Below are 24,317 nucleotides of genomic sequence, written 5' to 3' on the forward strand. Positions count from 1 at the left end.
AATTTTTTCTTTTGAGATATAATTCACATACCATAAAATTCACCCTTTTTTAAGGGGTTCAATTCCATGGGTTTTAGTATATTCACAGAGTTGTGCGACCATCTCCACTGTCTTCCAGAACATCTTCATCACTCCATTCCTTCCTTCCCCTAACCCCTGGCAACCAGTAATTATTTTCCCTCTGTGGATTGACCTCTTCTGGACATTTCATATAAATGGAATTGAACTATATGTGGTCTTTCATGTCTGGCTTATTTTACTTATTAGCAAGGTTCATCCTCATTGTCGCATGAATCAGTACTTCATTTTTTCATGGCTGAATAGTATTCCATTGTATGGTTATACCACATTTTGGTTTTCATTCTTCAGTTGGTGAACATTTGTGTTGTTTCCACTTTTGGCTATTGCTGCTACTAGCGTTAGTTCCCACACGTCCGTGTCTTGTTCATGATCTTAGGGGGAAGGCTTTCAGATTTCACCACTGGGTATGATATAGGCTGTGGGTTTTCTTAGATGCTGTTTATCAGGTTGAGGAAGTTCCCTTCTATTTCTAGTTTGTTGAATGCTTTTATTGTGAAAACATGTTGGATTTTGTCAAATGCTTTTTCTGCACCTATTAAAATGATCATGTGGTTTTTGTCCTTTATTCTATTAATATGGTGTGTTCCATTGGTTGATTTTCTTATGTTGAGCATTGTAATATTTTATAGAGCTTTTTATATAATGTTCTCTTACTGTGTGGTTTTAAATAATTTGAACCAATTTCCCTACCTTATATTTCAGGCATTTATTAATACAGCAAAAGAAATTTATGAAAAAATCCAAGAAGGAGTCTTTGACATTAATAATGAGGTATATATATATACATATATAAATATTATTGGCTAATTAATTTAGAATTGAATTTTAATTACTTGGATTCAAGATTTCTATTTTTTAAAATTCCTAAAATGGATCTGTGATGTCAGTTAACACATTAGTTTATAATCATCTCATTGAAAATTTCTTATATGTTGTATAATAGCTAAATGTTTATGTTCTAGTGAAGCATCACTTTATCTATGAAAACGGATTAAAGTAAGTGACCCTATCCATTTATTGCAAGCAATGCAAAATAATATAAATCCTCCAAAGAGAGAAGAAAATCCACTTTCATCTACCACATCCATATGGTGTCATCTGCTTTGGGAATAATTTTCTAGTGTGTAAATGTGTGTGCGATGTTAACTAATGCAAGATGCTCTCTCTGTTGTCTGGTGCGGAACAGGGAAATGTCCAGTTTGGAAATTACTCCCAGTTCAGCATAGCATGTTTTCAGGAGACTGAGTTAATATATGTAATTGGCAGTTGGCACTAGCTGTTTTGTTTGTTTTTGTGGGTTTCTTTTCTTTTCCTTTTTTTTTGTAAAATTATTTTGAGCCGGTTTTGATCAACATGAGTAGGATAAAATGTAACTTTGAAGCAAATAATTCAGAGTGTTTACCAAAGGCCATTCATTTTGACCTAAATCGCCACTATGCATTTGTCCTTATTTATTTCAGAATTTTTATGTGGATAAGAGCATATTATTTACTTTTACATAAATGTTTCTGCCATTCTATAATAAGACTTCTTGCTTCCAAGAGAAAAACCCTTATTCCTCCCCCAGGTGCAGTGAGGAAGCACCGTGTTAGGAAGACATTGTGTGTGCATCTCTTGGCATTTTCAAGAGAGCCTCTTTATTATCTGCCTCAATATTCTTTGCTAAAACAAACAACAGTTTGCCTAAGGTTTCCAAAAAGTGTTTGATTTTCCAGTTTCTTTTAATTTGTAGTGATAAAGTTTCTAACCCATATTTTCCAGGCTTATATGGCAATAGATCTTGAGTTAATTTAAAGGCGACACCATTCAGAGACTAATGCCATATAAATTGAACAGTAATTGGGCGTCTCTGTGAAGGGCATGTTCATTGTCTCTGTCTGGTTTCATATAGTAGCTGACTGCTTTACTGTGCCTGGCGTGGCTTTGATTGTAATGTGCTGTCAGGAGCCAACAGGCCGTGCAATTTATTTGGCCTAATGCCAAGTCTGACTTCTTGATTCCTCAAGAAGTTGCTACCAGCCCAGAGGGGGCAAAACCAATGAGCCATAGGGCATGCTTTTTATTAAAGAGGAGTCAAAAGAGCGAAAAGAAACCACATCAGCTGCTGTCAATACTGAGCTAGTGCCAGAAACCCCAAGGCTACTACTGTTGCAGAACAACTGCCAAGCACTATAAATCTGAGATTTACTGTGACGTAAAGTTTCCTTAAGAGCTTAATTTCTGAAGCTACTGTATTACTTTTCTCAGAGTGTTGTATTTTTAGGTAAAATCCACTTGAGGGAGTGAGGGTTGAGACATGAGTGTGAGTTTGATGAATGAAAGAACCACTCTGTGTGTGGGTTCTTGGCAAGCTGCCATGTCTTTGGGGATCATAGAAATTATTGATGACACAGAACGCTCATATGCCCTTAGCCTGTACAGCTGATTCAACATGGAACAGAAACGCTGTCTAGAGGAAAGATTGTACGTTGTATTAGAGGAGCATAGGCTTTGCATGTTTTTCTCTTTTAAAGATTACGTTTTAAACAATCTCTCCATTGTGAGAATTCCCTTAAAAGCAGCACTCCAGTTTCTATTAACGCAGTACCTGGTATGATAAGGAATTGTTTGCAGGAATATTTCCACAAGTATTATTTTAAAAGGAAGGAACATCCCCTGAGAGATACTGTTTTAATTGTTGTAAAAATCTGCTTAGCATTTTTTTTTTCTTTTTTTTTTTAGTTGTTTGGTAAGATTGTGCCACTAAGAAACCAAAGGATTTCTTAAATTTAAATTATACTGTCTGGTTGGCTCCAGTTACATTTATTATCCTTCTGTCTTTCATTTCAGGCAAATGGCATTAAAATTGGCCCTCAGCACGCTGCTACTAACGCCACGCACGCAGGCAGTCAGGGAGGACAGCAGGCCGGTGGGGGCTGCTGTTGAGTCTGCTTTTACTGTCTCGCTGCCCAGAAGGGGCTCCTCACCTACTCTTTCACCCTCTCCTCCTGCTCAGCTGAGACATGAAACTTCCAAATGGCTTTATGTCACAGAAGAAGACTTTAATCCTTCAGATTCTTGTATAACTTTGAATAAATGGTTAATGTTCACTTAAAAAGACAGATTTTGGAGATTGTATTCATATCTATTTGCATTTGATTTCTAGGTCAATTGATGTGATTATTTTTGTTAAATGTTGTCTTGTGCCCTTACCTACGAACTGAATTGTATTGAACACTACAAAGTCATCTTGAGTATTTTAAATCGGTTTGTGTAGTTAGGTTTCCCCACACCTGTGGTTACCTAATGTTTAATATTATAGAACTGTCCTCAAAAGTTTGTCAATTTTCAAGGCTATAAGGAAAACCGAAGGACTCTTTTAATTCTGTATTTATCATTTACTTTCTGTATATATAGTTTAATAACCTGCTTGGGTGTAATTTGCCAAGCTTGAATTCTTTAATGCATTTGCATAAATTCTATACTGTTTAGAGCTTAAAGCTACAGAAGCATCGTTAGGAATTGCTTGGACACTGAATTTTAAACTTTTTGACATTGTTAACAAGCATGTTCATCTTTTTCTTGTCACTAGTCCGAGAGAAATATGCTTAATGTACATTCTAAAGGCTATGTATGTGTTAACCTGTTTTAATGCCAAAAGTTTGCTGTTTGTCCACAGTTTCTTTAAGACCTCTTCAGAAAAGGATTTGTTTGCCTTAATGCATACTGTTGGGTAAAAACACAGTATAATGAGTGAGGTGGGCAGAAGAAAGAACTCCCTCTGCCTGAGCGGCTCCGGGAGGAATGAGTGTCCACATTTAGACGGCACATTATGAGGACTTTAATCTTTCCTTGAACACAATAATGTTTTCTTTTTCTTTTATTCACATGATTTCTAAATATATTTTTCACGCAGGACAGTTTTTCAACCTTGATGTACAGTGACTGTGTAAAATTTTTCTTTCAGTGGCAACCTATAATCTTTAAAATATGGTGAGCATCTTGTCTGTTTTGAAGGGGATATGACAATAAATCTACCAGATGGAAAATCCTGTTAAAAGTAGAAAAGCTTTAGTAATTTGCTCAGTGTGGTGGTTTTATCCTTCTTTTTCTTTTTCTCCCTTGGACTATAATGAAGTTGTTACAGCCGTGCAAAATAAAATCCTATGTATAAAAGTGTTCTTTTTTTTTTAATGACCACATCATTTTTTAAGAATGTAATTTTTCAGTCCACCCACAGCTTTTACATGTATTAAAGCACATTTTTTTTAAAGGGTCAGGATGTTTAACACTACCCTTTTTAAAAATTTTGCTAGAATGTGATAAAAATCTTTTTACCGTATTGAAATTCTTTTTGTTATTGATGATGTACGCAAGTATTTTAAGTATGAAACTAACTACTTTCAATCCACTCGCTGACTTCAGCTTTCTACCGGTCTTTCCTGAAGATTCAGCAGTGCTCTGTCAAAGCTTTGACATTACTCTTTTGGGAAGTCACCCAATGCTATCTTCGTTTTTTGCTTTAACTAGCTCCTAGAGGGCAGAGGGAAAGGTGAGGGGAAATCGAGTTTCTTGAGTATTTTTATTTTAAACTTTTTTTTTCCTTAAAGTGGTCTTATCAAATTCACTGATCTTACCATTCACTCTCATTAGTGGTGAGTAGGACAAGTTAAGACAACTAGGACTTGTTCTGCTCTGTACCAGCAAGAGGATGATTCTTTGGGAACTGTTAACTTTTAAACTGCTGTTAATTTTTCCAGAAACTTGATGTGTTTCTTTTCCATGCTGTCTCCTCTAATTCTTTTATAAATCAAGTGTAAGAAGAGAAAGTCATGGGAAAAACAAACAACAACCAAGCACATGTATTTTAATAACCTAAGAAGAGCTGGAGCCCTCAAATGCAGCCCCTGCACAGCAGCCTTAACCTGCCTCGGCTTTGGGCCACAGGGGCGGGTAGAGGACTTCTCCGTAGTTGTCACCACTTTCTCTACAAATTTCTTCTGCCATTAAGGAACAAAGGTGATGAATCCTTTACGTCAGTGGACAAAACACTGTTACTGTCTGGTTTCTACTCTGCTGTTCTATTACCCTTGTCACAAATAATGTAATAGTGGACCCTGGAACCGAACCCTTTAATAAGGTAATTAAGTCTTTAAATGATCTTTGGTCAATTTTGGTAGCACCCTATGGACATGTTTTAAGAGCTAGAAAATCAGTCACTAAAAAATAAATAAAACTTTTAATGTCTCAACATGTAACATTCCAAAGTTGTAATCTTCATAAATATAGTGTTATAATTTGCCTTCTGGATTTAACAAAACTGGATTAAGACCAAATTTTTGAACGAGTAGTGTATAATTAGATGTACAATTCAAACAATACATGAGAGCGAAAACTGTATCTTCCTACACAGTTTTTAATTTTTTATTGAAGTATAGTTGATTTACAGTATTGTGTTAGTTTCAGGTATACAGCAAAGTGATTCGGTTATACATATATATGTATATATGTTCTTTTTTAATTCTTTTCCATTATAGGTTATGTTTTTAATTTTAACATAGCCTGTTAACAGGAAAATAGTCCCTAGTTCTAATAGTTCTAATAGTCAAGATAGTAGGAATGTATATGATACCAAAATGTGTCTAATCTCTCAAATTATTTGTGTTTGGAACACATTAAACATTTATTCCCTCATAGGTAGTGAAGCTCCATCTAAGCTCAGTACTAAGGTTGGCAGCACAGGGTTTGACTATGTGAGCTAAAAATTAATACCAAAAATACCCATAATCAAAAAGATAACCCTGTTCCATAATAAGTAACTGACTATACAAATGCATGAACGTATCTACCTGTGTTTCTTAGAGTTCACATGTGCTTCAGCGTTCAAATGAGAATAGAGCCTAACCCCATAAGTAGAGTATCTCGTGTTGCATTGGTATATACTGGATAACACTACTTACTTGGTTGAAGTCATGATGGGAAACTTTAAGGTGCACGTGTATATATTCAGTGTTCATTAGGTTTAGAAAATCATCAGGCCAGCTCTTAAAAATTGAAGGACAAAGGACCAAAAACCTGGTAGGAAACGTGGAAAAAGACAGCTCACCAAAAAAAGAAGTAAAAGTGTCCCTAAAATATGGTTTAAAATTCAGACAATTAGAAATGCAAATTAAAACTGAGATGCCATTTCTCAACTATGATATTGGAAGAAGTTTAATACAACTATGACAACACATTCTGTTGGTGAAATGTCTCATATGTTGCTGGTGGAAGTGCAGACTGGTATTAGCTTTCTGGAGAGGAACTCACAATACCTAATAGAACCAGGAGATACTTACCTGCTGACCCAGCCTTCCCACTTCTAGGAAAATAACCTGATGATACCCTCCAACAATGCGAAAGCACATGTGCTCAAGGTTGCTCACTGCAGCATTGGCTGTAATTGCAAAATAATTGAAAATGACCTCAATGTCTTTACATAGGAGTGATTCAGTAAGCTGGTACGTCACACAATGTAGTCCTACACGGGTGTAAAAAGTATGTGGAAGAGCTCTATGTACTGATGTCATGATTTCCAGGATATATTGTTAAGCAAAATGAGAAAAGCAAAATGCAAGCATGTCTACAGTTCACCATCGCTCATTTAATAAGGAAGGCAGGAGACGAAAATATACATGTATCTGCTCACCTGTGCAAAAGAAACACAAGAAGAATAAACTAGAAACTAATGAGACTGGTTACCTACAGGGGGTGAGTACAGAGTCGGGACGAGTAGCACCTTTCAATATACAGTTTCGTTTAACTCAAAACTATAGTAATGTTTCACATACTCTGAAAATAATTAAAATCGACCATGATGTGCCAGGAACTCAAAATGAAATAAAAACGAATGATTGAACCTACCTATAGTATTAAAAAGTGACATTACCACACTGCACAGTTCTGTGGAATTCTTGCCCAAAATGTATAACGTCAACCTAGTCATTGGGAAACCTCAGACGAACCCAAATTGAGGAAAATCCTACAAAGTAAGTGGCCAGTGCTCTTCAAAAATACCAAGGTTGTGAAAGATAAAGAATAAGGAACACAGACAGACATGACAACTGAATGTAATGTGGGGTGCTGGCTGGGTCCTGGAGGCGGTTTTGATGAGGGAGGGGCACACGGGGGGCTTCTCTGCTATGTGTTCTGTTTCTTGACCTAAATGGGGGTTACGTGGATACTTGCTTTATAATTCTTTAAACTGTGCCTGTGTTGTATGTACTTCCTTGTAAATTAAGATTTTGTCTCCATCAATCAAAAATGCTGCCTTACGAGTTGCCCTCAGAACTTGAATATGTGAAGTCTACCCTCTCCCCTTTCCGTGGATTGACTTGTGCTCCCCGCCAGCCCCCCAAAAAATATGCATGCTTAAGTTCTAAGCCCTTGTACCTCAGAATTTGTCTTTATTTGGAAACAAGATGGTTGCAGATGTAATGAGTTAAGATGAAGTCATACAGGAGCAGGGCTGGTGTCCTTATCAGAAGACGGCCATGTGAAGACACACACAGGGAGAAGACCACGTGGACGAGGCAGCCTCAAACCCGGGAGCCCCCGAGATGGCCAGCAAGCCACCAGCCGCTAGGATGAGGCCCCCACGGGTTTCAGGGATTACACCCCTGCCGACCTCTTGACTTCTGGTGTCGAGCCTCCAGAGCTGTGCAAGAAGAAGTTCCTGCTGTTTCAAGTCACCCGGTCAGTGGCACTTTGTTACGGCCACCCTAGGAAATTAATACATCCCTTACATCCTATGAATGAAGACCTTTTTTGATAGGTTGTCTGTGTCCCTTCAGTGAAAGGTCGTGTTGAAGCCGTGGGTTTATGGGAGAGTAACAGCTGCTTCACTGCATGGCACATGTAGAAATCATCCTGAGAGAAGCAAAGTTAATCTCTAGGAATATTTTTACATCTTCCTGCTTCAGGTAATTTAATTTACACATCTAGAGGCTATTCAGAGTATGAAACATTTTTGTACATAGGGATTTCATGAAAAATCATAGATACAACACATTACTTTCCTTATATGACGTTAAAGATAGCATTTTTAATGTTACTTAAGCCCAGAATTGTTTAAAATTGAAGCAGATGTCAGTGTGTATAAATGTGATCTTATGATGATTATGATGCTGACAATGAAAGTGGAGATGTAACACAAGTTCAGCAACGACATCCTGTTGTGAAAGTAAGCAAGTAAAAACAAAAGGTAGGTGCAAGCTGACCAAGAGGGGTTGTGTTTTGAGTTTGAGATCCTGAAATCATTTTTTAAAATTTATTTATTTATTTATTTATTTTTGGCTGTGTTGGGTCTTTGTTGCTGCGCACAGGCTTTCTCTAGCTGTGGCGAGCGGGGGCTGCTCTTCATTGCAGTGCGTGGGCTTCTCATTGCGGTGGTTTCTCTTGTTGGGGAGCCAGGGCTCTAGGCACCTGGGCTTCAGTAGTTGTGGCTCGCAGGCTCAGTAGTTGTGGCTCACGGGCTTAGTTGCTCCGTGGCATGTGGGATCTTCCCAGGCCAGGGCTCGAACCCGTGTCCCCTGCATTGGCAGGCGGATTCTCAACCACTGCGCCACCAGGGAAGCCCCTGAAATCATTTTTGATCATTTGAATATTGCTAACAAGGTACAGAGCATCGAGAACAAGAGTGAAGGCGACTAGCTGGAGGGTGAGATAGTCACTAGGGAGAAGGCCACTGCAGTCTTATACTTGACAATTAATTTTGCATTAAAATTGCCACGCTCCAGTCCCCAGGAGCTGCTGCACAGAATTCACATTTACAAGAACGTGGGAACTGGCTGCAGTCGGCCCTCCGCTGTGTCTTTTTTCACGTGCACTTCTGCGTGAGTTGGGCGCAGCCGGGACAGGTATCCACACTTCATTTCAGACTTCTCCCTCAAGCAGGTGCTGATTTGTGTTAAAGCACGTAAGTTTAACATCCTCTTTGCAATCAGAATTATGAAAGCATTTGCTAAGGACTGTAATCAGAGATGGCTCTGTCAGGGGCTGTGGCCACAAAGCTATCTGTTCCTGGGACCTGTCCTATGGAAACTTAACCATCTCCAAGGACCATGATTTATTCCATGGGACCAGCCATTACATGATGGGTGAAGCATTTATGCAACTAATTTGCCTTTTAAGGGTGAAAAGCAAGGGTTATTATGTAATGCTGTATTAGTTTGCTAGGGCTGCCAGAACAAAGTATCGTAAACTGGGGGTCTTAAACAACAGAAATTTATTATCTCAGTTCTAGAGGCTAAAAGTCCAAGATCAGGGTGTCGGCAGGGCTGGTCCCTTTTGACGGCTGTGAGGAAAGACTCTTCTAGGCCTCTCTCCTTGGCTTGTAGATGGCCATCTTGTCCCTGAGTCTCTTCACATCGTCGTCCCTTCATGTGTGTCTTCGTATCCAAATTTCCTCTTTGTATAAGGACACCAGTCATATGGGTAAGGGCCCACCCTAATGACCTCATTTTAACTGGATTACTTTAAAGATTCTATCTCCAAATGAGGTCACATTCTTCAATACTGGGGTATAAGATTTCAACATATGAATTTGGGAGGGGAGGCACACAGTGCAGCCCATAACAAATGTGGTTATGGGTTATGGATTTTAGACAGTATGAAAGGAAGGCACTCAGCTCTATAATCAGCCTAGTCTGTGTTTATGATGAAGCTTTGGGGACCACCACATGATATGAACAAGCTAGGCGTAGAGATTTTAAAGAATGCTCCCTTCAGGTTCCTTATTTTCATTTGTGTCTACTAAATCTAGAGGAAAGCTCAACCATGAAATAAGCCCCTTCCTAATTCTGAATGTCTCACTCCTTAATCAAGACCCGTTGGAACCTGAGCCCTTTGCCACTTGGGCCTCCACAACTTCGTGGGCCCAGCACGCGTGGGTCTCCGTGACGCTGCCCGGTCTGAGGGCTGTGTGTCGTCCTACCAGGCAGCATCGCCGTCTGCAGAATGCAATCCCTGAAAACGGGACGTGTGCAGTGGTGCCAAGCTTCCTAATTCTTCCTGCCTTCCCACTCCTTTCTCAACCGGAATACTTCTTTCTTTCTTTTAGAGTGAACTGACATTCACATAACAAAATTAAGCATCTTTAAGTGAACAATTCGGTAGCCTTTAGTACTTCACCATCTGTGCAACCCACCCCTTCTATCTAGTTTCAAAACACTTTCATCATCGCCCCAAAAGAGACCCCGTACCTATTCATCAGTTACTCCCCCTTACCCCTCCACCCAGCCCCTGGTGACCACTAATCTGTGTTCTGTCCCTGTGGTTCTACCTATTCTGGACATTTCATATAAATGGAATCATACGACATGTGTCCATCTGTGTCTGGCTTGTTTCATTAAGCATAATGTTTTTGAGGCTCACACGTGTTGAAATGTGCATCAGTACTTCATTCCTGGTTATGACTGAATAATATTCCATCGCATGGGTAAAACCATAGTTTGTCCATTCAGTCACTGATGGACTTTTGGCTGGTTTCCACCTTTTGGCTATTATGACCACGGCTGCAATGGACACGTGTGTGTGTGTGTGTGTGTGTAAATCAGTCTGATTATCTGATCGTACTTGGCGCCAACCTGGTTCTGATTTTTCTACATTTAAATAACAAAAGCATGACTTCAATGTTTTATTTTTTTAAAGTATTAAAATGATATTTGCCCATAGTTTTTAAAAAGACGAAGAGTATTAGAAGGTTTACAATAAAAACAACCATCCTCGTCCCATCTGGCCCCGTCTCACAAGCTCCTCCCCGGAGCTCTCAGTCCTGCTTCTCACCTGTCGCTTGGTGCGTCCCTGTGAACCTCCCGCCCCCGTGCCGGAGGGACGGAGGTGGGCACTCCAGCTCCGCAGTGCTGGGCGGTGGCCTGGAACCGACCGCACGTCTCCAGCTTCCCTTCCCGGGTGACTGGCTCACTGTTCACAGACCTTCCCTCTGCTAAGTCAGAATGTTGTGGGCATTTCTTTTTTTTTTTTTTTAACATTTTTTTTGATGTGGACCACTTTTAAAGTCTTCATTGAATTTGTTACAATATTGCTTCTGTTTTATGTTTTGGTTTCTTGGCACTGAGGCATTTGGGACCTTAGCTCCCCGATAAGTGATCGAACCCATACCCCCTTAATTGGAAGGTAAAGCCTTAACCCCTGGACCACCAGGGAAGTCCCGGGCATTTTATACACTGCCAATCTCCTCTCCTATCCTCTTTGTCCTTGTGTATTTGTACGTTTTATTCCTGTAGTACTGTTTGTTGAGGTCTTGGGGAGGAGATAAATGCATGTGTTCAATCCACCTTGTTTGACTAGAGGTCCAGTGAATTCCTTTAAAAAAAACAAAAACAAAAAAAACAAAACAAAAACTTCGTCTTCCTTTATAACTTGTTAAAATGCGATCTATTTGCAGCGGAGAACATAAACGAGAGAAGAAAAATGTAAAACTACTCTCCAGGTTTGGATACCCCTCAAAGCCCACTCTGAGACAAGTTCTGGGTGCAAGTGATCTGGGGGGGAGGGGGTCCCAGGGGCACAGCGAGGACCTGCAGAAACGGGGAGAGGGGGCGGCGCTGGCGAAGGGCGTTATCGGGTGTGTTACTGCCCTAGGTGCCCCGGCCTCGTTCCCACGGCGACCCTCTGAGACCCGGAGCAGGACGCACCGCAGCCAAGGGCCCCTCCTTCATTGGCGGGCGTTGCTCCTGGGACCTCAGCCCCCCGGCCGCCCTGTACACCGCCGAGCGGGCCTTTAGGCAGGGAATTCTTGGCCTGTAATAAAGGACTCGAGCTGGTGACTCGAGGGTGGGGACCAGGGCACCAACAGCGTCCGCTCAGATGACCCGGCATCTCAGCACCCAGAGAAAACGATTTCACAGCTAGCTGTCTTTCTTTCCCGTCTCTTTCTGTGATTACGTCTGCATATATTCTTTTACGCTAATGGCATCCCACCGTGCACGTGGCTTTCTTTCACTTACTGCCATGTTGTTACAGAATCTCCTTAGTTGTAGTGAGGAGGAATGCGGGCTCAGGAGCTCCGCGGTCACGTTCAAATACAGGCTGGACCGCTGACCAGGGAGGGATGGAACCACCTCGTTCAGGTTCCTCGTCTATAACGTGGAAGGAGCGATCGCCCACCTCATACGGTGGCGGGGAGGGGAAAACACGCTGTCACATGGAAAGTTCTTGAAAATTTGCTTGACACATAGTAAGTGTTCAGTAAATGTTGCCTTGTATTTTCTGCATGGTGTTGGTGGCTGTATAGTATTTCACTGTGTGGAGGTGACATCAGTTATCTTATCACCCCCTCCTGTTTGCTAGGGTTATAAGTATTTAGACACAGTAATCAACACTCAGTTCACCTCCTTCTCACTAAATCTTTGGGCATATCAACAATTATTTCTTTAAAATACATTCTTAGAAATGGACTTACTGGTTCATAAAGTACAGACATTGTTAAAGATTTTATATATGTAATTTCCCTTGAGAAATGTACCAATTTATTTTCCAAGTAGACCTTGAGAGTGGCCTGTTTCCTGTACTCAATTACCAAAAATGGGAATTTTTACTTAAAAAATATACTTTTGGCAACTTGAAAATCCTTAGGTTCGGTGTCATTTATTAAGCAGTTCATCTTTTCCTCATTACATTTAAATGCTTTAATTTCAGACAAAAAAATTTATATGCATATTTGGACTTGTTTCTGATATTTTTATTGTGTCACAGACTTCTACGTTTCTACGTTAGCACCCACCATCTCTCAAAACCCCCCAAATTCTATTGGGATTTTAAAAAATTGTTTTAAATGTATAGTTTAACTTGGGGGAAAACTGACATTGTTTGATACTAAATGTTCTCATCCAGGAACAAGACATGTCTTTCTGTGCAACAAGGACTTTTAGGATAATGGCATTCATTCCAGAAACAGAGTTTTGAGGAGCTCAGTTTGTTTTCAAAAATCTAAAATTAATCTTACTTCTGCATTTTCAAATTTGCTTTTTTTTTTTTTTCTCGGCCGCACCGCGCGGCTTGTGGGATCTTGGTTCCCCGACCAGGGATTGAATCCGTGCCCTCGGCAGTGAGAGCGCTGAGTCCTAACCACCGGACCGCCAGGGAAGTCCCCATTTTGCTTTTTATTTAACCAAATCTAAGGCATTTTATGATTTCTGCTCATTTTTATTCATTTCTCATCTATTTTTATTTTTCAACTGCTTGTTTTCTCTTCTATACTTCTCTTAGTTCATTATCCTAAAAAACAGCCTTTCTCTTGTTTTACTTATAAAATGTCAGCCCAAAATAAACAGCAGATATTCACTCAGTATGCATTTGATTCAATTCAATATAAATGAACATTCAGCAAATACTGGGCATTTGCCAAGTAAGTATAGTAAATCATGTGAATGTGCTACTTGATAATATAATGCATCCAAATCATTGAAAAACAATGACTATCGGAGTCCTTGCTTGTGGCCTAATCGAGTTTTCCACATGGTGTCCTGCCCAGGAGGCGGGCTCTTTCAGCCTTGTCCCCAAGACAGATCGCACTGATCGGCTCCATGGCACCCTTTCACCTGAGAGACACTGTAAAGATGAGTGCTCTCTGCAGACCAGTGCCCATCCAGTGCCCTTGGCCCTCCTTCTCCTACCTGGCTTGGTACTTCCTTCCGACTTTCTCAGCCTTTCTGGACTGATTTCCTCCCCCTCCCTTCTTCAGGCATCTTGCCATGTCTCTGGGATATTGAGTGCAGTCAAAGATTGGAAACAACTTAAACCTATCGATAAGGGAATTTTAGAATAAATTTTAAATCTGTTCTGCAACTGACTAGCGCTGTGATCTTGAGCAAGTTAGTTCACCTTTTTATACCTGTTTCCTTGATAAAATGGGGATATTAGCCATACCTATTCCATGGGGTTGTTATGATGATGAAATGGGCTAATATTTATGAAGCACTACAAGAGTACTTTATGCCCAGTAAGCAGTATATACATGTTGACTCAATAGAAAGAGAAAGAGAAAAGAAAAAAAAATTCATGTAACACTAAACAATGGTAAAAAAAATCAGGATTCAATATATATGACATTATTAAGTAAAACCATTTATATAATATATAAATCTACATATACAAGACATATTGTTAAGTTAAAAAGTGCAATGCAGCATAATACATATACTACGGTCATATATATATACATATATACACATGTATGTGTATATATGTATCACACACAGAAAATTATATAGAGGAGTACATCTCAAACTTTGGACTTAATAACTAATTTCTGGATGGAGAATTCTTATTTTAATTCTATATACTTCTATGCTATTTGAATTTCTTAATAATAATACTACATTAATATATTACTTGTATAAATGAAAATTTATTTTAAAAGAAAAAAACAGGCAAAAGACATGAACAGACAATTCACAAAAGAAGAAATACAAATTACTTCCAAACATATAAAAAGACCTCAAGATCAGTAAAATATAAGTTGAAACAAAGAGATGCCAATTTTTGCCTATCAAAAAATAAAAATGCTTAGTAACATCCAGGATTAAAGCTTTACTTGGTCATTAAATGTTGATGGAGTTTAAAGAGGGGAAATTTTATTTCTAGCTTTGTGTCATGATGTCAAATCATGTCATGACAAACTCACTTCAAGAAAGAAATTGCATGCAGCATAATATTTTAAGATAAAAATGTTATGCTGCTTTTTCTTTTTTTTGCATTTGAAATTTTACACAAAGAGTTTCTTGAAAGAAAAATATAAAGGTTAAACATACTCTGATTATATGATCCTGCAATAACTCTCCTTAGTATTTACCTGTATAAGTGGAAAACTTATGTTCACACAAAAACCCTGCACACAACTGTTTATAGCAGCTTTATTCATAAATGACAATACTTAGAAGCAACCAAGATGTCCTTTAATAGATTAATGGAAATACAAACTGTGGGGCACCTAGATAATGGAATAGTATTCAATGCTTAAAAGAAATGAGCTATTAAGCATGAAGAGACATTGGAAGAACTTTCAATGTGTAATGCTAAGTGAAAGAAGACAATCTGAAGTGCCACATACTGGATGGTTCCGACTCTATGACATTCTGGAAAAGGCAGAATCTATAGAGGCAGTAAAAAGATCATGGGTTGCCAGGGGTTTCGGGGAGGGAGGGATGAATAGGTGCAGTGCAGGGGATTTCTAGGGCAGGGAAATTATTCCATATGACACTACCACGGTGGATACATGTCATTATACATCTGTCAAAACCCACAGAATGCAACACAAAGAGCGAACCCTGATGTAAACTACTGACTTTAGTTAATAATAGTATATCAATATGCATTCATCAGTTGTAACAAATTATCACACTAAAGCAAGATGTTAATGGGGGAATGGGGATGGCTGATGAGGTACGTGGAAACTTTTCTATAAACTTAAAACTGCTGAAAAAAAAAGTCTATTAATTTTTTAAAAGTGTAAAGATTGAGGTTTATGCTTCCCACCAGATCTGCTGGGAGAGCCACAGGCAGAGCCCAGTAATCTACCACAGCTGAACCGCTCCCTGGGTTCGAGGCACGCCCAGATACTTGAAGAAGGAAAAAGGTAGCATGCAGATTTAGCTGGTTTCTTTGCATGAGCAGAAACTCCATCAAAAAATTAAAAATCCCCGGGCTTCCGTGGTGGCGCAGTGGTTGAGAATCCGCCTGCCAATGCAGGGGACACGGGTTCGAGCCCTGGTCTGGGAAGATCCCACATGCCGCGGAGCAACTAAGCCCGTGAGCCACAACTACTGAGCCTGCGCGTCTGGAGCCTGTGCTCCGCAACAAGAGAGGCCACGATAGTGAGAGGCCCGCGCACCGCGATGAAGTGTGGCCCCCGCTTGCCGCAACTAGAGAAAGCCCTCGCACAGAAACAAAGACCCAACACAGCCAAAAATAAATAAATAAATAAATTTAAAAAAAAATTAAAAATCATTCTCCTCTCTGCCCCATAATATCCCTCCAACACCCACCTCGACACCCATCTCCTGTATTTTTACTCACCCCTGAACCAAATTCTATTGTCCGAGTCTGTTTCTCGAGTCTGTTCAGAGCCACACATGAAACTGGCCCTCGTGGCCTGACCTCTGACAGGTCCTGGGCAAGGCAGGTGGGCTGCTTCTAAACTCACGCCAGCTTTGTGCCTCGTGTGCCTGCAGGATAACGGGTGGCTCTCGGCCACGGTGGCATCCTCTTCCTTCAGCTTCATCCACCTGGATTCCTGTGTCCCGATTTCAGATTCAGTTTTCACCAAATCGTAAAGTCCAAGAGGGCAGGGAACGCTATTTTCACTGTTTTGTTCTCTGATGTGTCTCCTGCACGAAAAACAACGCCTCATTCATAAAAGGAGTGTAAAAAATACTTGTAAAAAATAAATGGATGAATAAAGAAAGGAAAAATATATACATATATATATATTTTTTTCCAAACTGTTCCTTTTTTGGAAAAAGCTCTTTTTTTTTCTCTAAGATTGTCCTTCCTACTTCTTTAGTGTTAAAATGTCTTTCCTCAAGAAATAGTGGTTGTCCCTGTGGGAGGGACATTTACTTTTCCCTGTCATCCTTCGTACATTTTGATATTACTCTTCAAAATAAATACAAATTTTAAATAAAGTAATTGAAGTCCTTGCTATTATGATGGCAATTTTTTAAAAAATGCCCATAATTGGCAAAATAAAAAAATTTTAATTGCAACCTTGGATTAATTTCCTAGATTTATTTAATTTGATGTTTGTTTGTTTGTTTGTTTCTAATAGCCAACTACCCAAATTCCGCAGCGCTGAGTACAGGGTCTTGCGCGTGCTTGGCGCTCGAACATTTGATGAGTGAGTTTACCGCCTCTAGTTTGAAATGCCTGAGGTTGGTGTATGGACCTCACAACAATAAAAATGTGCGTCGTGACACTGTTAAGGGGCCTTGTCACTGTCACTGTACTCTAGTGACAAACTCCTAATTGCTTTCCCCAGCACGAGGCTCTCCCGCTGTCTCCATCTCACACTTCCCGCATCCGTCTACAGCGCCCTTGGGGCCGCGCCGGGCGGGGGCGATGCGGAATGGGAGGATGGAGCCCTCCGCCAGCGTCCTAGAGCCCGTGGCGCTGGGTTGCAAGTGAGGCTGTCGGCTGGGGCTTGTTACAGGGCCACGGACTCGAAATGGGGCTGGGGGGTGTCCTGAAATGAAGTTGGAAAGACACCCTGCGAGGCTTTCACGCTGCTCTGCCCTCTCCCCCTCCAGAAGAGGTCTTCCTCACCTTCGCATCCTGGAGGCTGGCAGAGCGTGACCTTATTTGGAAATAACATCTTTGCAGATGACATCACACAGGAGTTGGGAAAGAGGAGGCTCAATCCCACACGACTGGTTTTTCCAGAAGAAGAAAACACCCTGTGAAGAGGCGGACACTCCGGAGAGGCCACGTGCCACCCGCGGCGGAGATGGGAGCGCTGCGGCCGCGAGCCAAGGACCGCCGGGCATCCGCGAGGCTGGACTAGGCCGCGCGCATGCGCCCAGCGTCGGGGAGGAGCGGCCCCGCCCACCAGCGCTGCTGCTTCCGGAGAGAAGCGAGGCCCGCGGGTTGCGAAGGTCGTGGTTCCTTGTCACAGCAGTCCTGAGAAATGGGTGCCTTCTCCAATTTCTTTGATTTGAAAGGTGAGCCTTCTCCACTGGGTGACGAGCGCGCCCACCAGTTTTTTGTTTTGTTTTGTTTTTTTACTTCGCAGGTGATAATTCTAACTCCATGTATTGGTCGAGCTCCGTGAGGTTAAGTACTCCTTTTTTATTCCCCCCAAATTTCCCACTCCCGGGGAACAGATGCTCACATGACACCCACAGTATCCGAGGGGGTTCCCAGTTCACCAGCTCTGGACACTCTTGCTTGGTCTTCAGCTGGGGTGGTGTTGGAGGGAACCCGCAGACCCCGTTCAGATGCAGGTTCGGATTCCACAGGTCGGGGTACAGCCTGAGCCTCTGCATTTCCAGCGCTGTCTGTGGTCACGTGGATGCTGTTGGTCACCCCAACATGCTTGGAGCACTAAAGCTTTAGTTCACGCCCCATCGGGGTCCGGTGGAAAACTGCCGGCTCCCTTAGTGGACAGCCAGGGCCGGACTGGGGAACCGTCCAGAACAGGCCTCCCAACCATGGGCTGGATCAGGAGATAGAACCCTGCCAGTCTGGGCTGCTTGCTCCCACAGTGACGTCCCTTCTCCAGGGTTATTTATTTTTATTGCCAAGGACTTATCTTTTGGATTCCAGTTTACTGATGAAGAAACGGTTAAAATGCCTTGCACGAGATCGTGGAGATTTTGTTATCAGCTCCACAGTTTCCAGCTTGTCAGTGCCTCTGATTCCTCTCTGGGATTTCAAAGCTCTTCCTAAGTCCAGATGCCCTGAACACTTAAAGCTGCTTGAACAATAATAAAACTAGTAACTGTAATATTTAAATTAAGTAAAAACTGAAAAAGAAGTCTCCATTTTTTTTCACTTGTCAAACATCTGATTGTTAAAGCAGAGAAACTGATCGTTGGGACGTTTTAGCCCTCTTCTTAGGAGTGATGGTGGGGTGGGATAAAATATAAGCTAGTGCTGCTTTTTTATGTTAACATTTGACAATGTGAGAAACGGACTTTCACAGATTAAGAACAGCCTTACCGATACATTAGAAGCCTGAACCTCAAATAAGCTTTTGTTCCTTCTGAGGACACAGCACTAAATTGAATCGTAACCCGCACTTCATCACTACTGCGACGTGCAGGACACTGAGAGGGCACCACTGTCCCCAGACGGCCTCTGTGCTGACAACTCTCTGATTGCATTTCTTTAGGGGGTTTCTATTACTGTGAAGAAAACTTTTTTTACTTCTACCACATGATTTGACACTAAAAATTATTAGAAAGAACTTAACAAAACCAAAGCCACAAGAACAACAACAAAAAACCAGTGTGTTTTGTATGTGTATCATTTTTATGCTCGAGACTGGTTTTATTGTTTTTGGAACTATTACAAGACTTCTGTTAAACATGTTGAATGTTAAGAGGAAACAGACTCTTGGCAAATGTGGAAAACCAATTACAGAAAACGTCTCTGCTAGAGCTGGAAAACACAGGGAGGGACAGAGGGGCTTGTGCACCCCTCCACCTTCTCCAACCGCCGAAAACACACAGACGGTGCGTGGCCTTGAGGAAAAATACGACTGTTGCATCGTTGTCTTTACTTTTATATTTACGGGCAAAAGACAGAAAAATGACACTTCTCAGTTAAATCTACTTGTAATGTAGTAGGGTACAACATACAATTGCTTTTCTTAAGGTAAATCTGATGTACAGGAAGTAATATTTCCAAAATAAATAACCTAGAGTATGACTATTTGCTCTACAAAAAGGAGAAAAAAAAGAGCCTCGCCACGAATAAAGAAATCAAATGACCTTAAATTTAAACACCTGAATTAGAAATATTAATTTACTCAACTTTTGAGAGCATAACTGTTGTATACAGTGTGGTAAGAGCATGCTATCGTGTGAATACTAATTATAAGATATACTTTTATCTACGTACATACTGACAAGATTGAAACAGATGACACTTCAATTTTGAATTGATTAAAATTTGAAAAGCTAGGAAGCTGGTCTCGGGAAAAAATCAATAGAGGAGACAAAACCTTTTCAGCTGTGATTTAGCGATGGTTTCATGATGTTATTCGTGTGTTCCGTGCTGTGCTAAGCGCCAAGAGGCACAGGTGATTAAGACGTGGTCTCTGACCTCAGGGAACCTCCAGTCTTGGAAAGGCAAGGCAGCAATTCAAAAACGATGTGGTCAGCGAACAGTAGACGCAGCCCACACGGAAGGGGCCCAGGGCGTCTTCACGGTGTGTTCGGGACAGAAAGAGCAGCGGACTCGAGGGTCCAGGTGTATGGGGAGGAGGAGTTTGCTGTGAGAGACAGAGAGGATGCAGAAGGGCCAGGCCGCAGGCTGCGCTGGAGGAGTGGGTCAGGGTCAGATCCTGACGGATGTGAGAGGCAGGCAGGACCAGAAGAGGGAAGGAGATACACGTTCAGTCAGGCTTTTTGAAAAGACTTTTAAGAAGTGTGGGCAGACTGAAAGGAATCGGCAAAGGAAGGCATCTGGGGACCAGCATCCCCACCAAGGCTCAGGGGTACAGAGAGAAGATGGCATTTCCAGAATCTGGCTGTGTGCTGGAGCCCAGGAAGAGACAGTGGCCACCTGTTGAGTGCTAAGGATACTAGTACAAAGAGAAATGAGAGCGGGTGCCTGTTATTCAATTTAACGCATTTTTACACATTTGTAAGGTGTCTTAATACTTGGATTTGAGAAATATCAGACGGTGAGGGCTTAATTATGGACCTTTGTTAAAAAAAAAAAAATCAATGAAAAGACAGCCACTGAGGAATAAGAGGCCAGATGGCTCTCTCTGTGGGGTCTGCAGAGGTGTCTCCCCTGCCCTCTGGGCACCTGGGCTGTTGAGACACTGATGCTGGTTGTGCCCGTCACCCACTGGTGGCAGCGGGCTTGGGCGGGTCGGGCTAACCAGGTGCTGTGCCACCCTCCACGCTGCTCTGTGCGCTTCCCTGCCAGTGTTTCACTGCAGATGGAGGCCTGTTGACCAAGGACAAAGAGCCAGGAGTGCTGCCGTGGGTACGGGGTGGGGAGTGGAGGACAGCTGAACACAATCCTTTCATCCCTCTCAGCCCCCAGAACGTCAAATCCGAACGCTGATCCTTCATCACAGAAGTTAAACAGACTTAGCCAACTCAATTTCCAGTGACAATGAGCATCAGAAATCACATGGATTAATGAGTCACAAGTGATCCCCTTCAGAATGATTTTATTTCTGATTTCTTAACCTCCTGATACAGGCACTTGGAACGAGGGAAGACAGGGACTGAGACAGACTGCCCTACCCCCTGTCTTGGGCAGAGCTACAGATGAAGACTATAATGGCCACTAACTCTGGGACCAATGCCTAGACAGAGCAAGGTAAATGTGAGGGACAGTGACCCTGTACCCTTGGCTGTCATTAAGGATGTGCCACTTCTCAGGTAAAGATACAGACTGAAGAAAAAAAGGCAAAAAAAAAAAAAAAAAGTCTTAAAGGCACAGCCCTTTGCCTCAGCTTTATGCTACTGAGCCCCCCAAATTCCTGTCTTGCATCCTTTTTTTTTTTTTTTAATTTTATTTTATTTTTGGCTGCATTGGGTCTTTGTTGCTGTGCGCGGGCTTCTCATTGCGGTGGCTTCTCTCGTTGCGGAGCACGGGCTCTAGGCTCGAGGGCTTCAGTAGTTGTGGCTCACCGGCTTAGTTGCTCCGCGGCATGTGGGATCTTCCCAGACCGGGGATTGAACCCGTGTCCCCTGCATTGGGAGGTGGATTCTCAACCACTGCGCCACCAGGGAAGTCCCTGTCTTGCATTCCTGATTGCTCCTCCCTTCTCGGTCTTGTGAAGGACTGGCTGATTTGTACGCATTCAGACACTAGCTGAATGACGCCAGCGCCTGCTCTGGGACTGACACCAATTAGATGCAGCTACCACGGCCAGTAGGTATTATGGGGGTCCTGAGAAGCAATACGCCAGAAAGAAGAAAAAGACAAAAGACAGAAAAGCAGAGGGTGAGGGGACTTGCTCATGGGCTACTGTCCACGTACATGTCTGTTTAAAAGAGAACAGGAGATGCAAATCTGAGGGGGTGTTTCACTTTAAAAATGATAGGGATGCTTCACTTTCTGTAGCAAAATAAATACAGGTGGCAATCTTGTATCTACATGGTCACCTGAAACATGAATGACAGGGCTAATGCAAAAATATTTAAATGCGTAACTGTCAAAAAGAACTGATAAAAAATGAATAATCACATCCATAGAAGTAATTAAGTCTGCCTAGTGAGTGACTGAAAACACAGAGCCAGCTGCTTTGAGCAGATTCAGACAGGATTTTAGGCCGGAGTCCCAGCTCTGCACCCACCAACTGTCTGACCTTGGGCAAGCTGTCTGACCTTGGGCAAGCTACCTGACCTCTAGAGCTTCAGTTTCCAAATCTTTAAAATGGGGATGCTTGTACCTGCTCCCAACATTTTTGTGAAGATCAAAGAAGACACTTAGAACAGGGTTTGGCATATACCAAGAGTTCCATAAATACTATCACTCTATACAGACTAACCTATAGTTATACATCAAATACCAAAGCAAAAATCTTAAGGAAAAAACTTTCTGGAAAAGTCTTAAACTTACTTGGTAAGACACTGCATGCCTTGTAGACTGTATCATATTACCTGCTGCTTGTGTTTATTGTAAACAATTTATTTTTATTTCACTCAGCTTAACCTCTAAATTTTAATAACTTAAGTAAAAATCTGTTTAATTAGGAAGATCAACAATTTAAATACTAGAAGCTTAAATAATCAAAACTAAATTTGCTTCACTCACAGACATCACACAACTATTCATGTTTCATTTCTGGAGACAGCTAGAATCTTTATGCTGATGATTTCTGCTTTTTCATTCCTTTATTAAGATGGGTAAGGGTGAGGGAGCCTGCAACAATTGTCATTTGAGGAAGCTGCAACAATGTTTAAATTTTTTCCTTGTATTTCTTCCCTTTCCGTAACAAATAAGGGGGGGGGCAATATCAAATTAGTATAATTTTGAGGAGAGTCTGTAAAACAAATTTCTGTAACATCAAATCTGGTTTAGTGGAAATCCCTCTATTAAGGAATGAGGTCATGTCGCTTGCAATGAATCATGTCCATTAAATTTATCTTCTTTTCTGGATACTTTCCTTCCTTCATTTGTTTGTCATTTCCAAATCTCTAATTCTTGTTGATTGCTCAATTAAATGAAAGCACTGATTTTTTTTTTTTAAATTTTGAAGAGGGCACAAAACTGTACCTACAAAATATTATCTATATCAACGCGTGTGCTTTTAACTCTACAATAATTTTTCCTATTCAGTTTTTTAAAAAAGCAAATACCGACTTAATTTTATTCAAAACTCTCCAAACATTTTCCATTTCTGTATCTCTTATTTCATGTGTGTCTTCTCTCCTTTGCCACCTTCCTACGCCTTTGATACTGGGAACAAAATAGGAAAGATGGTTATTCCTTATTATAATATTCTGTTACCTAGAAAACTTCTTTAGGATGAAAGAAAACCTTGCTTTTCACATTGACTAATAACTGATTGACCTCCGTACATTTCTCTACTGCTCATTTTCCTTCATGCCAAAATTACTAAAAGATTACAACTTCACTTAAATAACTCCCACATATTTTCAAAGACAATCTTAGGAGAACTGTAATCTCCTCAAGGGTTCTTTAAAAGGTCTCATCTATTCCAAGGCCTTGAGATATGATCCAGTACATAGGATGTATCAGAACTTTACGCCTAGAATCAGAATCAGAGTTATTTTTACAATGGAAGCAAACTTGGAAAGCGACCAGTCCAGCGTAAGGACACTAAGACCTAGAGAAGCTGCACTTCTAGAACAAGGTTGTTTCCTATATACATGTATGTATATATGATATACATATTGCTTAAATTTTTATAAAGGATATTCAGAGGAATTATCATAGATCCTAATTAAAGAAATCTTGAAGACAAAACAGCCGTTTTTATAACTTGGCGCTTTTCAATTACCTTAGCATTTTTTATCTTAAAGGAAACCTTTATGTCAAACACAAATGATTTTATTTCCTAGTGGAGATGGTTTTGTATTTTGAAACAGCACCTCGGTTCCATTCTCGGATGCCATGATCTCGTGAAAGTTAGGTTTTCCCACTCCGGGTTTCCACCGCCGCAGGGACTGCGGGCCGGAGGGACCGGGCCGCCCCGGGACCTCGCTGCGCACCCATCTTGCTCGGTGGAAGGGCGGCGGGCAGAGACAGAGACGGCCGCGACCAGACAATGTCCTGCATTCACAGGGGCCTCGGCCAATCACAGGCCGGCGCCTTCCGGCCCCGCGCGGCGCCACCGGCCACGCTCGGGCCGGAGGAAAACCTGGCCTCCGGGCGGCCTTCTGCGGCCATCCCGGGGCGGGGCGCCGCGCTCCGCCTGCGCTCCGTCCGGAGCAGGGGGCCCGGGGCGGCGGGCGCCGCGGCGTCCCCCGGGGCAGGGGTCGCGCACGGAGGGCAGGACGCGCCGCCCCCTCTGGCTCGAACGCGGCGCTGTCCCTTTAAGACGA

General features: G+C 41.7%; 1 protein-coding gene and 1 long non-coding RNA gene across 6 annotated transcripts in view; one reads left to right on the forward strand and one right to left on the reverse strand.

Moving 5' to 3' along the window:
• Window positions 1–5,318, forward strand: part of RAB2A (RAB2A, member RAS oncogene family) — a 76,298-nt gene extending 70,980 nt beyond the window's left edge. For 4 of the 5 annotated variants that reach the window (XM_082433100.1, XM_082433101.1, XM_082433098.1 and 1 more), the window contains 2 exons: window positions 784–852; window positions 2,911–5,318. In XM_082433100.1, the coding sequence (XP_082289226.1) occupies window positions 784–852; window positions 2,911–3,006 (165 nt within the window). In that variant the 3' untranslated portion in view covers window positions 3,007–5,318. The remainder of the gene's footprint in view (window positions 1–783; window positions 853–2,910) is intronic. The other variant, XM_082433099.1, reaches the window with a different exon arrangement.
• LOC309646618 overlaps window positions 1–24,317 on the reverse strand; it is a 139,883-nt gene that overhangs the window by 65,357 nt on the left and 50,209 nt on the right. The gene's annotated exons all lie outside the window — the stretch shown is intronic.

This window comes from Balaenoptera physalus (assembly GCF_965194825.1).
Source record: "Balaenoptera physalus genome assembly, chromosome: 17".
Lineage (NCBI taxonomy): Eukaryota > Metazoa > Chordata > Mammalia > Artiodactyla > Balaenopteridae > Balaenoptera > Balaenoptera physalus.